At 38.2% G+C, this 16,261-nt stretch overlaps 1 protein-coding gene across 1 annotated transcript in view; it reads right to left on the bottom strand.

Moving 5' to 3' along the window:
• Positions 1-4,619: 4,619 nt before the first annotated feature.
• MOXD1 (monooxygenase DBH like 1) overlaps positions 4,620-16,261 on the bottom strand; it is a 91,599-nt gene continuing 79,957 nt past the window's right edge. Inside the window, exons 11-12 of the mRNA XM_025925716.2 lie at positions 5,506-5,674; positions 4,620-5,019 (exon numbers count right to left, since the gene is read on the bottom strand). Coding sequence (XP_025781501.1) covers positions 4,849-5,019; positions 5,506-5,674 — 340 coding nt within the window. The 3' untranslated portion in view covers positions 4,620-4,848. The remainder of the gene's footprint in view (positions 5,020-5,505; positions 5,675-16,261) is intronic.

Here is a 16,261-nt window from a genome sequence, read left to right on the forward strand (position 1 = left end):
TCCGTCAGTTGCACACCATTAGTCTATGTCTATCGATCGTAAACTTTCCAAAGACAGACAGCCTTATTTGTCAACTTTTCTCAAATACCTTATTCATCCCATGTAATTCGTTTTAGTATATTTCATTTTACTATTTCCTCTTAAATTCCTTTTTAGAACTCTCTCCATGTATTATACTACCTCTAGATTGATAGAAATGTAGTGTTTGTGTGTTGGCAAAATAAGAACCGGAAGGAAGGAATAGATCAGTGAGCACACATGAAAGGCCTAGGACTGTCGGGCTATGTTTTGTAGTTGCCCGTGAACAGTTTGGAATCTTCCAAAAACTTGTTACAGAAACCTGAAGATGTTCTGCCAGGAAGGTAGTGTGCCCCAAAACATGTTTCTTGGTGAATGTTGCTTCACCACAGCATGGTACATTGGGAGATGTTTCGTATTACACAGCTTCTCTTGGACTTTCAAATGTAGATTTATATTTTATTTTATTTTTTTAATGCTTACTTATTTTTGAAAGAGAGAGAGAGAGAGAGAGAGAGAGAGAGACAGAGAATGCAAGTGGGGGAGGGGCAGAGAGAGAGAGGGAGACACAGAATCAGAAGCAGGCTCCAGGCTCTGAGCTGTCAGCACAGAGCCTGATGCAGGGGTCCAACTCGTGAACCATGAGATCATGACCTGAGCCGAAGTCAGTCGCTCAACCAACTGAGCCACCCACGGGCCCCTTGTGTATTTATATTTTAAAGACTCTGAAGAGTTCTGTTGTAAGCCTGTTTAACCCTGAAATAGTTTTCCATGACTTTTTATATTTTCCAGAGAACACAGCTCTAGCCAGGGGAGTAAGGGTTGCTGCCATCAGTCTATTCAATTATCCATTTTCTGCTCATGAAGTACCAGTTTGACTATGCTGGACTTGGGAGATGTTTCATAGTACACAGCTTGATTTTGTAGGGCTTAGATGATCAAACTAAGATATAAACTAGATTCATGGTCCAAGTCTATGGGAAAAGGATGGTCCTTGATGATGAATAAGCTTTTCACAAAGCTCAATCTATTCAAGTGGAAGGACTGGCATTTATCCTGAATACTTCCGCTTTTCAAAGCGAAATGTTGGTGACGGGAGATTTTAGCTGACTCAGTCAGCTATGAGCCTCATCACAAGACTATCATCTCCATCACGGCAGAGACAATATCTGCTTTTGAGTTCTGAGGCCAACACTCTAGGGTAGAGCCTGGTTCCAAGCAGGCTTTCAATGGCATTTGTGAAACAGCAGTTATTCTGATTAGTGTTCCATTTGACAAAATGTGTAGTTGGCACCCCTCTACTGGTCTGATTGTTTCCAACTCAAAACTCTTGGAATCACTGAGCTAGATGAAAGTCAATTGTGCTAAAAATATGTATTTCAGCAGAGACAGCTTCTCTATTTTGCTACAGGCAGCTTATAATTAAGCATTATACACCCAGCCCCTTTTACATCCTAGTGAGGCCATGTGACTAATTTTAACTGACAGAGTGAATCTGGAAGTGATTTATGTCACTTTTAGATCATGTATCTCTCCATTAGCAAGGAGAATGCACAGGACCCTTAGGATCTGGGGTTGACGGAGTCACCAGCTCTCGAGTACCTGAATCACCTTAACAAGTAGAGTCAGTTACCAAATGAGTCACATGCATTGAACTATTAAATAAACATGAAACAAACCTTGTTGTGTTAAACCACTCATATTTTGGTATTTGTTGCATTAGCTAGTGCTAGCTTGTATCAACATATGGATTCCCACAGATATCCTTTCATGGACATATACTAGAAGCATATGCACCAAAAGGTTAATTGTCTAGGTAATAGGGCTAACAGATTTTGCTATTTCCTTTTTCAAAGTTACCATATTTTCTAGATTTCCTTCAGCGAATAGGCATTATTACACATTAGGTTTATAATCAGGGAAAAACACAAATAAATTATAAATATTTTTGAATGATTCCAAACTCCAAGACCTCTTGCTCTTTTGTTTTGGGGGTCCTTCCTCACTCCCTGGATTTTTCAAGCCCTTTGTTCTGGACCTCCAAACTAGGCATATGCCCATCTGTAGCCAGAACCGGCAAACTGAGGAATAATCCCCCAGCGGCATGTGCGGAATAGTCCCAACCTAACTTCTCTTCTCGCCTCTCCAAAATGGTGGGCTAATGCCTAGTGGAGAAAGACCACATGGGTCACTGTACTGTCAGTGGATCCTTAATTATTTCATTCACATTTGTAACTTTGTATTCTGAAATAATTTCAAACGCCAAAGAAGAGATTTTTAAAAACCCTTCACCCAAAGTCTTCAATTGTGATCATTTTACTATATTTGAATTATCATTCTCTTACTGTAGATACATAGATAGATAGATAGATAGATAGATAGATAGATAGATAGATAGATATAGACAGATAGATGATAGAATTCTGAACCATTTGAAAAAAACTTAAACAAGTTGAAGACATCTGGCAATATTCATCTAAGTTCAACTCACAGTTACTAGTTTAAAATTCTTGAAAAATACAACTATTAATTCTGTAATTTCATTCAAAGTAATTTATTGGAAGAAGATACTTATAATCACAGCAAAGTTTATCATACTGAAAAACAGACGGCTTATGTGTCCAACAATGAGTTTGGGTGAGCAAATCGTACAGTGTCATCATGTACAGGGCACTTACAGTGCTTCCCTATGTCGTCCTGTTTGCTATTCATCATTGGTCTCCATAGCCATTAAAATTGAAGTTCAGAGTTCTTAATAGGTCTGCCTCTGTGCATTGCATCTGTTTTATCATCACTAGGACTCTCTTGATCCTGCCTGAGACCCCCTCAGAAAAAAAATGGTCACCCCAAATACCCTCAACCTCACATGGCTTTGATGAATATTCGCCTTATCACATGTTTTCCCACCCTTCCTGCATTAAGAACCAAAGCAGGGATCACCAGACGTGGACACTCCATCCTCCACTGGTCTCAGGCTCTCCTTCCTGCAGGCCTAGGAGACAGGTAATGCAACTTGACCAAGGGCAGCAGCAAAAAAGCCGGGGCTGTTCGGGAAGGTCTGCTCATTGTAAGAACAAACTAATTTAGAATTGATCAGAATCCTACCAGATTTTCAACAGGTAGCCTATCCTAATTTCAAATAGAGAGTCCTGTGCCTCAAACACATACATATTCATGAGAATTCCTAAGAGAAAAAGAATGTCAGCTTTATTCTTTGCAACATCAGCTGAAGAAGTTGATTCCCTGGTTCCACCAACGCAAGCGGCCAAAAGCTGTGTATCCCTTTCTAGCCTGTAGATTCACCCTCCTGACTCAGAACACTGAAAACAAACATATCACTATGGAAGTTCCAAAGGAAATCACTTTACTCTGACATCTCAAATTCAGACATTCTGCAGTAAAATAAACACGAAATTTCAAACAGGGAGAGTTTGGGATTATCGTGTTCCTTGTATAAATATCTGTATGGAAAATCACAGAATTCGATATAGCACTTATGAAATAAAAACAAGTAAACTATGAGATACGCCTCATAAATAGTACAAACATTTCAGTAAGTGGATAAATTCTGACAACCAGAAAGGAAACACTCTAAAATACGGTATTTATTCAAAAGACGATATTGTTTGCAGGAGAGAAAGGGCTTAAAAGAATGGAATACAAAATGCAACATTTTCAATCAATTTGGCTGGAAACATCAGTACTGAATCTCTTGCTTCTCTCAAGGAGCATACAAGATACCACAGAAAAACTTAATTTTATTGAGTTTATTCATACGATCCCAAAAGACTTTGCTTAAGAAATGAGGAAAGGACACACAACAAGATTTGGCTGAACTATACCAAGGGAACCTAAAAGGAGACAAGATCTTCCACTGGTGACATTCTACTAAGGAAAGTTAGTTCATTAACTAATATAAAAAATAAATCTACAACAGCAACTGTGACTCAAATTGAGCCAGGATGCGGCACGTGTGACACCCAACATGGTCAGGGAGGTACTGCAGGGACCTCACGCCCTCCTAGGTTGGCTCAGACTATCCCCCTTTGACCTGACACCTCATAAAGGACCCCTCACAGCATGGGGTTTGCAGCCAGCTACATTTTCTCCTCAGCCTACAGTCCACCATATACCATTTCCGTGTTTCTTATAGCTTCTTTCTCTTTAGAGAGTGATAGAGCTCAAGATAAACTCACCTGTCTAGTGCAGAGCAGGGAAGGATAAAGAAATGCTTTGAGATGGGTTTGGGGTCATTTGGGGGTACCAAGAGACTCAAATAAACCAAGAAACTAGGATGGGCATCTTCAAAAAGCACAGAGGTAAGGGGCCCATTGGTTTTTCCCAATCCCATTGGATTGACAATGAAACACAGAAAGAACCCTTGTTGCCCTGGGGAAGTCACACCCAAAGAACAAGAAAGAGGAAGGAACACGGGAAGCGAGAGTGCTTCCTTTTACGCTGTTAAGATGGAAGTCTTCTGAGAAAGGAATATAAAAAGTGAAATGGCGATGATGTTTACATAAAATGAAATATGGAAGGAAATCAGACACTCTTTCACTTCCACTTGACTTTGTCCGAATTTTTAAAAAGGTGGTGTTAAGTCAGTCCAGTTTTGCTTTATTGGCAATGGATACATTTTATCAGACGTATCTGAGCAAAAGACAGAGAACCCAATCGGCATCTCTCGGGTAGACGGGGAAGGATGGTGTAGGGAGGAAGGGCGTGTGTGACGGGAAGGTCTCCACACTCCTCACGCTCTGCTCTTCATGTCCAAAGTGTCTTTGACCTGACACGTTCGGATCACAGAAAACACTGTCCCCCAGCACAGAATTATGACCACAAGTGTGTGCTGTGCAACAGGCTGCAGAGTACCATGAAACACAAGAGCATCTCAAGAGGGTGGTTTCTGGGCGGAGAAGAGGAAGAAGAGGTTCCACACACCAAGGGCTCTGCTTTATACGGTCTTTCCACGTGTGGAGGTAATGCTGTCATCCCTTGAATCTGAAAATGAAAAAGTAAACAATGCCAGTGATTGAAGAGCAGGTTCGCGGCCGGGCTCGCTCAATACCCCCCCACCCCACCCCACCCCGACTTCTGCAGGGTAAAAGCGGTGGGTGGCATGGGTGGCTGCTTAAGGAGTCAAAGGTCAAAGGAGTTGGAGCCTGAGGGACGTGGAGAAGAAAGCCAGATGCGCCTTTGGGATGGAGAGACACAAACCAGGCTCTGCTGCTTTTCGAAGCTCTCATCTCATCCTATCCCCGCTTCATTCCAGCCTTAGCTTAACAGCCAATCTCCCTCTTCAAAGGGAGTGGAATCAGGAGTTTTCGGTCAACCCGAGCAGTTATGGAACAAGTAAATTATCAGACATATCAAACGACAACTGAAACATCGGATTCATGGATATTTGTCCGTTCCTTAGATTTTGCCTGGAGGGGATTAGGTAACATGTGACATCTGGCTTCTCCGAAGATTCAAAGTAGGGCTCACCGACCACTCCGCGTTGTCCGTCTTGGAGCATCTCACGTTCACCGGCAAGCTAAGGACAAGCTTGTTGAAGGAGAGACCTTCCTTTTTAGCCCATTTAAATTTATTCATTGCGTCCATGAAAGAGAGGTTTTTATACTGCTTGGGGCTTTTGATAATGAAAGGCCAGGTCCTGAAATTAAAATAACCACAATTAGTCAGGTTCAGAACAAAAGCATGACACGTTTCCAACACTTTTCAACATTCTAAAATAGCCCTCACGCTGGTCCATTTTTACACACATAGAAAACCTAACGCAAAGGATTGATAGACCCATCAGCAATTGCCAGAAGAAATACATGCCAAGTACGGAGTCTTTTGGAAAGAATGAAATTCCTTATTGTAGTACCAGATGGGTAATACCCTAGACAAATAATTTTGACTCAGAAAGCTTCCCCAGCCTCACAACTCCTTGCTTATGTGTTTTGGCTCTAGGTAACAACGTAACTCAGTACACGTTCAGTTCTGCAGAATGTAACGCCAATGGCGTAATGAAGAAATCTGTAGGCTTTTTTGTAAGAGACAGAAATTTCAATTCCACATAGTTGAAAAGCCTGACCCCTGCTGGCTGCCTTGTTTTGGCTTGCCTAAGAGATAATAAATGTAACAAATCTGGAACTGAACCAGTGTTCTAAAAATTCTACTGAGAAAAAAATACTCTTGCTTCTACTTGTCACTCTAAAAAAACACATTAATGTCCAAGAAAGGAAGAAGAGATCCCAGAAGAATGATACAATCTGCTTGAAAAGATACTCAAGTGATGTCTTTGATTAAATGTTGTTTTGTGTTATTGATTCCTGAAAAAAAGAAGTATAAGGAAGTGTTGGAACACCACCAGGATTTACATGAATAAATCCATGGGTCTTCCCAGAGATTATCATGGGTAACCAGCAGGTATTTGGCTCCCACAACATCCCAAGAAGCTATTTCAGTGGTTTTGGTAATTACCAACCAATTAATTTCCAGTTGAGGCATTTACACTTTTAATATTGGAGCTTCTTCATTTATTTATGCCTTTAATTACTCTCTCTCTCTTACACACACAAGCTACTCAGACACTTGGAATATTAGCTTTTTAATTAAATTGAACATCTTTTATTGACCTTTTAGAGATAATAAATTTTCAATGTCTAAAATAAAATTATTTCCCCCTCACTCTAATAAGTGAAACAATGAGTAAAACATTGGGTAATATACAAGGACCTTTACATTCTTCATTTCTAACTTCCTTTTTCTCTTAATTAAAATCAGTATATCTTTGTTGAGTTTTAAATGCATTATTTTGTACAGAGACCTTAAAGTACCTAACTTTAAATAAAGAAAAAGCAATTGGCATCACACTACACTAAACACAGCTAGCAATGACCTAAAATCTATAGCATTCAAAATTTAAACATCCTGTGAAGACTTGTAGAGATGTCAATCAGAATTCGTATAAAATAATAACTTGAAAGGGGCCCATTATGTTTACATACAAAGTCCTTTTAAACACACGAAAAATTACAGCTAGGTTTTATTAAAAATAAAAGTTTTAAAATCAAATATTAAAGGGGCGTCTGGGTGGCTCAGTCGGTTGGGCATCCGACTTCAGCTCAGGTCATGATCTCGTAGTTCATGAATCGGAGCCCCGCGTTGGGCTCTGTGTTGACAGTTCAGAGCCTGGAGCCTGCTTGGGCATCTGTGTCTCCCTCTGTCTCTGTCCCTCTCCCGCTTGCGTTCTGTCTCTGTCTTCACAGAAATAAATAAACATTAAAAAACTTAATTAAACATTAAAAATAAAATTTGCTTTTCAAAAAAATAAGATGTCTCTCTTGAAAAAAAGAAAATCAATTTCACAACCAGGGAGAAATGCTGGAAGGAAATCATCAGCCTGTAATTCCCTAAAACACCACAAGGTGGCACTGGAATCTGTACTAAGGGGCTAAAGCGGCTTAAATCCGCTGCGCTGCCTGCTGCCTTGCAGGTAAGAGTGAATAGGGTATTACACGTAGATGAAATCTTTAAAAAGCTTTGCTGCTAGAATAAATCAGGAAACTAGTTGTTGGGTTTTTTTTTTTTTTTGAGATTTCACAGCATAAAGTAACAGAAGTGCTGTCAGCAAACTTGCTACTTTACTGTAAATATATGAAAAAGGATCTAGAAAAGGGCAAACCTAATGGCTCACGTGGAGACAGCATGACTGGGGCTGGTGACCTCGGGACATGGCTGTGAGCTTCTCTCGTATGGCAGCTTGACTCATATTTATTGTCTCCTCTCCATTCCTGCTGACGTCGTTCAGGCCTCTATTCTATAATGACATCACCCCAACAAACCTCCCACCCTCTCCAGCCTGCTCCCCCATATTTCCTGATTACCCCTGGAGAAAAAAGAAGAAAAGACAGAAAGAGGAGAAATCCTGAAAAGGTAAATATTTTTCCTTAAAAGACTAAGCTTTAAACCAGAAACAGGTAACTTTGAAGTAGAAAGTTCTGCTCTCACCTGGGACCGGGAGCTGGTTAGGAATATTGGGAATGGTCTAGAAATTCAGTTACATTTCTGCATATCTGAGCAGTGTGTTAATGTCTACCCAGATGCATCTATAAATAAGAGGGTATTATTTATATATCACTGTAGTTGATAAAAACAAATTATATTAACATGATGATTTATTATGGGTGAGAAGTCTTCCTTTGCAAATTTAATTGACAAGATGATTTAACAATATATATATATATATATATATATATATATATATATATATATATAAATGAACTTAGACTACCCTAAATAATTCGGGGAAAGAAAAAAAATGACAAAATTTTGGGACTTACATGCTCTTATTTCAAGATCTATCATAAAACTATGATAACAGAGAGTGATACGAGAGAAAGGCTAAATATGAACATCAATGAAACAGAATTCAGAGTCCAGAAATAGCCAGTATATGATCTAATGATTTTCAACAAACATTCCAGGGCAATTCAATAGGAAAAAGGTAGGTTGTGTTTTTTTTGTTTTTGTTTTTTTAGTCAAATGGTTCTTGAATAACTTGATATTCATGTGAAAAACAATGAACCTAGATATTTACCTCTTAACACACACAAGAATTTACTCAAAATGGATCATCAACCTACATATAAAAGCTGAAAACTGTAAACTTTTTAGGGAAAAAAAAAAAGGCTATTCCAAAGAAAGCTCCTATGAACATTATTGTATTAGTCTTTGTTATGGACACATGTTTGGCATTTTCTGAGCTAGCACGTAGTGGCTGAATCACTACATTGGATACTAAATTTATGTTTACCTCATAAGACTCTCAAAATATTCTCCAACATGATGTACCTTTTACATTCTTTGCATTCTTTACAAAAAAAAAAAAAACAGGAGAAAGAAATCTTGGGTAGGCAAAAATTTCCTACAAAGAATATCAAAAGCACAAAATAAACAAAAATGATAAAATGGTCTTCAAAAAATACAATGAAAAAATGAAAATGAAAATCTCCACAGACTAGGAGAAATTATTTGTAAAATGCATCTGACAAGAAGCTTCTATCTTAAGTATAAAGAATTCTTTAAAAATATAAAGAACTTGGGCGCCTGGGTGGCTCAGTCGGTTAAGTGTCTAACTCTTGACTTTGACTCAGGTCATGATCTCACAGTTCTTGAGTTCGAGCTTTGCATCAGGGCCCACTCTGACAGCACAGATTGTGCTTGGGATTCTCCCCGTCTCTCTCTCTCTACACCCCGCCCCCTTTGCTCGCTCTTGTGTGTGTGCTTTCTCAAAATAAATAAATAAACTTAAAAAACTTAAAAAAAGAAAGCAAGCAACCCAATGAAACAATGAACAAAACTCTGAACACTTAAAAAGAAACATATATAAATGACCAATAAGCATATGAAAAGTGGCTCAACACTGTTAGTCATAAGATAAATGGAAAATAAAACCACAATAAGGTACCACTACATACACATTAAAATAAATAAAATCTAAAATATCAATAATACAAAACACTGGGCATAATGTTAAGCAATAGGAGCTCTTACACATTATTGGTGAGAATGTAAAAGGTACGTCATTTTGGAGAATATTTTGAGAGTCTTATGAGGTAAACATAAATTTAGTATCCAATGCAGTGATTCAGCCACTACGTGCTAGCTCAGAAAATGCCAAACATGTGTCCATAACAAAGACTAACACAATCATGTTCATAGGAGCTTTCTTTGGAATAGCCTGAGACTAGAAACAACCCAAATGTCTTTTTTTTTAAATTTAATGTTTATTTACTCTTTGAGAGAGAGACCTAACATGAGTGGGGGAAGGGCAGAGAGAGAGAGAGAGAGAGAGAGAGAGAGAGAGAATCGGAAGCAGGCTCCAGGCTCCGAGCTGTCTGCACAGAGCCCAATGTGGGGCTCAAACCCACGAACTGTGAGATCATGACCTGAGCCAAAGTCAGATGTTTAACTGACTGAGCCACCCAGGCGCCCCAGACCCCAAATGCCTTTCAACTGGTGAATCAATAAATGAATTTTGGTGTGTCCACACCAAGGAATACCACTCAGCAATAAAATGGAATGGAATTCTGACACGTGCACCAGCATAGATGAATCTCAAAAACCTCCAAATCAAAAAAGTCAGGCATGAAAGAGTACATGCTATAAGATCCCATTTTTATAAAATCTAGAAAAGATTGAACTAATGTGGTGACAAAAAGCCAGTTTGCTGTTTCCTGGGGTTTTGTGTGGGAAGTGGGGTTGTCTCCAGATAGCAGAATAGAATTTTTGGGAGTGATGAAAATGTCCTATATCTTGTCCGTGCTGGGGTCAAGTAGGTATACACATCTGAGAAAACAGTATAGTTAAAACAGGTGCATTTTGTCGTGTGTAAGTTCTACCTGTAGCAATTGGACATTAAAAAATAAATAAGAAAACAGAAATCAAAACATACCAACAGGCCGATGAAAAAAAGGCGACAGAATGCCATACATTTTATAATCTAATTGTTAAAGAAGAAAGCCAGGAAGTCTGACCTAACAAGGTATAACTTCTAATCCTTTTGACACCCCAAGAATATATGAATATTGGGAAGCCCACAGTAAAGTTGTCTCCCTAACTGTAGAGAAGACCCCATGATGTGAGGCCTCAGATGTTCCTCTGTGAAAGGGGATTCAATCCCAACCAGTTAGGAAACTTCCTTGGGGCGCCCCTGGCTCGCTCGGTAAAACACGTGACTCTTGATTTCTGGGTTGTGAGTTCGAGGCCCATGTTACGTGTAGATTACTTAAAAATAAAAATCTTAAAAAAAAAAAGAAAGAAAAAAGAAAGAAAGAAAGAAAGAAAGAAAGAAAGAAAGAAAGAAAGAAAGAAAGAAAGAAGCCTTCCTCGGTAGATTTTCTAAAAAACATCCGAGGAAGGAATAACCCATGCACTGTAATACAAAGTTAACAATCCCACCTCTATACCCACAGCCCTTTACCCTCAAAATATAGTAAGGTGTGTACATAAAATATGTGAGCTGAACCTCAGACTGTGGTGTAGAAAGATAGAAAGCTACTGTCAGATTTGTTTAGAAGGTAGACAAGAATTCACTCACATTTTTTTTTTCAGAGCAAAGAGAGGTGTTAGACAGAATTAGCTCAGCATAAGCAAGAAATGACATAACAACCCTGCAAACATAGGGTAAAGAACTTCTATTACATTTCATGAAAAGAGACAGAAAAAGTTGACTCTAGTAGCAAATATAAACCAGTGATACTGGAGAGAATTCCCATAAGTGTTTCATGTTGTAAATTTATTTAATAAAAACATGAATTGAATTAAATAAGAGCCCGCATACAAGAATTTAGAACAACTGAATGAGATGAAAAGGGAGATAGCAGACCAATGGAAATAAATTTAGGACAAACCAAATTTAACACCAAATAAATCAGAAAAAGCAAGAAGCAGAAGAACCCTTCCAAAAAACTACAAGAGAAAGTACTTGTGAAAAATTCCAAATAGATTTTCAAAAAACTTTGTAGATATAATATAAGAAAATTTCCCTGAAATGGAAAAAAAAATAAGTGAATATATGAAAAACATTTCATGTTTCAGGAAAATTGAATGCAGATGTTCCACACTGAAGTATGTTCAGTTTAACTTATGAATTCTACAGGTAGACGAAGAATGTTCACATTCATCCAAAGAGACTTCCCAAGGGAAGGGGAGGGTATGACCTCAAAATGTTATATCCAACCAAATGCTGTCCAAATATAAATGCAGAAATTCTCAAATACAAAACAAAACAAAACAAAACAAAACAAAACAAAACAAAACGCCCCAGTCATAAAGCATCTGGAAGCCCCGCTTGATTAACTAACTTGCAAATAACATTCTGATGAATCAAACGAAAGAACTCAGAAATGCAGAAATCCTATAAGATTAGGGATTACCACTGAATCTATTTAACTTTAAAATTTTCATTAAATATTGTGGGACTTTGGTTTGAGAATTAGATGCATAAATTTAAAACCTTGCAAATACAAAATTATAATATGAGTAATAAATACTTGGAAGTACGGAAAGGGACGTGGGAGAAAATATAAAAGTATGAATGTCCTCATCTTTTATGATCTAAAATCGAAACATGTAAAGTGTGTGGGACATTTTAATGTCTTTTACAATCTATGTTCTCAACATCTAAGACCCGTTTACAAAATATTACCCCTTGTGGCTAAAACCAACAGCAGCAACAGCATTCATCTGAAGTTCAACAACTGTTCAGTTTTAGTTTAGTGGTTTTTAAAAAAAAATTTTTTTAATGTTTATTTATTTTTGAGACAGAGAGAGACAGAGCATGAACGGGGGAGGGTCAGAGAGAGATGGAGCACAGAATCTGAAACAGGCTCCAGGCTCTGAGCTGTCAGCATAGAGCCCGACGCGGGGCTTGAACTCACGGTCCACGAGATCATGACCTAAGCCAAAGTCGGATGCTTAACCGACTGAGCCACCCAGGCGCCCCTAGTTTAGTGTTTTCATATAAATTAAACAAAATCACGATTTAATGTTTTTATTTTAAACAGTGCACAAATTATAATCTTTATTACAGTTAATTTATTCATCTTTATAGCAACACCTACATAGAAAGATATCTGTAATAACCTTCAATTAATGTTAATATTGTTTATTTCTTTTCTTATGTATTAAAGTTTATTTATTTTGAGAGAGAGAGGGCGCGTGCACGTGCACATGTTGAGCAAACCAGGGAAGGACAGAAAGAGAGAGGGAGAGAGATAATCCCAAACAGCCTCCCTGCTAGCACTGAGCCTGTCTCAGGGCTCAATCTCACAAAGCATGAGATCATGACCTGAGCGGAAATCAAGAGTCGGACACTCAATGAACTGAGCCACCCAGGAGCCCCAGTATTGTTTATTTCTAACATAATTTGAGATGATTGCTTGTGTCTTTTTTTTTTAAACCTTTTCTTCTGCACTCCTTAAAAGCCCTATAATAAGCATGTGGGATTTTTACACATTGTAAACATAAAGTGACTTTTCCCACAAAGAAAAATACAAACACGACCCTTGATTCTTTTTTAGAAATAGAATAAATTATATCAAACTTTCCATCACATAAGCCTCACTGGAACTACATCGTGTTGATGTGTGGTGCAGCAGAGAATACAGAATTTATCTAAACTCATGATCTATTCTGTTATCTGATCTTTATGAGTGTTTTGTTTTTCCTTAAGCCTCGCCAGATCTGCAGGAGGCAGAGAAAAACTGCATCCCTTAGAACAGACAAATCCTGAGACAGGATGTAGTTGTCTCTATGTTTCTATCAGCTCCTCCTCTAATCCTAGGATTGTTACTGAATGTTTGAAATAAGACAAAGCACCTAACTAATCATTATATTCAAAGCACAGAATACGAGATTTGGGGCTACGTTTTAAGTGATATTCCTCTTGAGTACTGTATCCTGAAACCAAATTCACAACATTCTCTTAAATAAAACAGAAAACAAAATCACCCCAACTGTCTCTCTTTCTGATCTTTTAGCCAGCACCTTGTTGGTTTGGCTTTCAATAACATTTATGTCAATGTGATAAGCTAACTTGAAAGACTGATTTAAAGCTTAAACATAATTTTATAACAGAGCCTCCTTTTCACTTGTATTTTTGAAGAATGCCTAAATTTAACCATGTAGTTAAATGGTTCTGTGTGAGCAATGACATCTCAAAACTGGTCCTGTTCTGTGAAGCAATTTTCCTTGTCTTTTTAAGAAATGAAAAACCCAGCTTCAATATTTCCTGGAGGAGACCAAAGGTGTGGACTCAGAGCTCTCTGTAACTTGGAAGCGGAGCATTTTCAGAGGATCTACACAAGTTGAACACCAAAGAAAATAATGAGGCCGTAGAATACACTTTTGAACCTCATCGCCTTGTAAAACAAACAGCTTTCAATGTCCATGCGTTTTCAAGATTCTCTCGGATTAACCCTTGAATAGGAAAAGTTTCTAGCCAATATGTAAAAACAAAACAAAACAAAACAAAAACCAATATTCTAGAGGGAAAAAAAAAGACTACCAAGTCTTTGTAAGAGATAATGTTGATATTTTAAACAAGACTGTCCCCTAGTGTTTTTAGAATGACATTTTACATACTGTTTGGATAGTCACTACTATTTTATTTTTTGCATATGTAATTATTTATTTTGAAGAAACAGGCAGATATCTAGCTACCTACCAGAGGTAAGCGAACAATGCAAACACTAGCTCCTTCATTGCTTATGTAGATATGATGTTGAACAGCCTCTTAATCCCTGAATTTCCATTTCCTCTTCTATAAAAATAGGATTGTAAGCCCTACTCTACCTATTGGAAGTGTGTGAAAACAAATTAAACGAAATTATACATACAGAAATACTTTATAAACTACAAACTAATTTACACAAGCATTTTGTTATTTGTATTTTAGTAGATACAGATTTCTGACGGTCATTGGGTTGTCTGGATGGGAACTCACTAGAACGTATTCACAGATAGTAAGTATAATTCAAAAGAAGAATGCTCTTAGTTCATAATCTACAATCTCTATAATATTTTGGAATAAAAAAGTAGACCATAATTATATTCAACTCAGTGAGTGCATTTACCACATTCTCATTAGGGTTTTTTAATCCTTAAACACACTCCCTCAAAGATCTATGTGTTTCTTTTGCCCAATTTCATCAGTCTCTTTTATTTTGAAAAGTCCTAATCATTAGAAAATTCTTCCTTATATTAAAACAAAACCTATGCTCCAAAATTTCTACCAGCCACTCTAATTCTTCTTTGTGCTAGTATCAAGAATGAGTAAAATCATTTTTCCTACATCAGCCCTAATATATTCAAAGCAGAACTTTTGATTTCTGCTTCAAATCTGTTTCCCTACAGCACTCACACATCCTCATTTTCCCCTTCCTCTTTTTTTCCCCTCATCATCTCCCTGAAATGCCATCAACCAACAAGTCCAGTGTGTGCTATCTTGAGAAAGTAACCTGCTTGCAACCATTGCTCATTAGTTCTACTGCCATCACCTTGGTCCCAGACACATTCGCCTCTCAACTGGGCAATCACAACAGTCTCCTGGTTGGTATTATTATTTCCAATCTGGTCCTCCTAGAGTCCTTTCTCAATTCAGCAGCCAAATCAATTTTGTTTATATCCAATAGCATTTTCTTTGCGCTTAAAACCCAAAGTCTTTATGTCACCTATAAAGTCCTACATGATCTTTGTGTCACCTACAAAATCCCACTTGAAGTCAGACCTCCTCACTTATTCTCTGCCGTGTCTCACTCTGTTCCAGCCAAACTCACTTTCTGGCTGTTCTTTGAACATGCTACCTTCATACCCACCATAAGGTCATTACAGTGGCTCTTCTGTCTGCAAACAGTATACTTTAGATCTTTCCATGGCTGGCTCTTCACCACTGAGGTCTCTGCTCAAACATCACCTCCTGCCATGGATTGAATGTTTGTGTCCCACCCACCACCACCGCCCCTGCCCCCCTGCCGCAAATTCATATGTTGAAATCTTAACACTCAAGGTGGATGGTATTATGAGGTGGGGTTTTAGGGAGGTGATTAGCTCATGAGGGCAGAGCCCTCATGAGATTAGTGCCCTCATAAAAGCAGCTTGAGAAACCTCCCTTGCATCCTCTGCTATGTGAGGTTACAGTGAGAAGATGGCCATGTCCATCTACGAGGAAGTAAGTCCTCACCAGACACTGAATCTGCTGGCACCTTGATCTTGGACTTCCCCGCCTCCAGAACATTGAGCAAAAAATTTCTATTTATAAGCTACTCTGTCTATGGTATTTATGTTACAGCAGCCTGGACAGACTGAGATACCTTCCCAGAGAGGCTTTTACTACCCTACTGACAACAGCTACATACCTTCTTCACTGTCTCAATTATTTTCATAACATTTACTAATATCTAAAATTTTATATTTATATTATTTATTTCCTCTCTCCCTCTGTAGCGTATATTCCCAAGAGGGCAGGAATAATAGGTATCTTGCTAATTATTTATCTTAAGTAGTTTCTATGATGTGCAATTGTGCAGACAGAGTGAACCTAGCAAGCCTGAGACTTCCATCCTTAGAAATGCCCATTTGGAAGGCTGGCCTTTGGCTGATGTCAAGGAACTTAGTTAGTAAACAATTTCCTATACTGATATAAAACTTTCTCTAAATGAAGAGTGACTCATTGCACCTAGAGTATTTG

The sequence above is a fragment of the Puma concolor genome, chromosome B2, assembly GCF_028749965.1.
Source record: "Puma concolor isolate L17-30 chromosome B2, mPumCon1.1.hap2, whole genome shotgun sequence".
NCBI classification, from domain to species: Eukaryota; Metazoa; Chordata; class Mammalia; order Carnivora; family Felidae; genus Puma; species Puma concolor.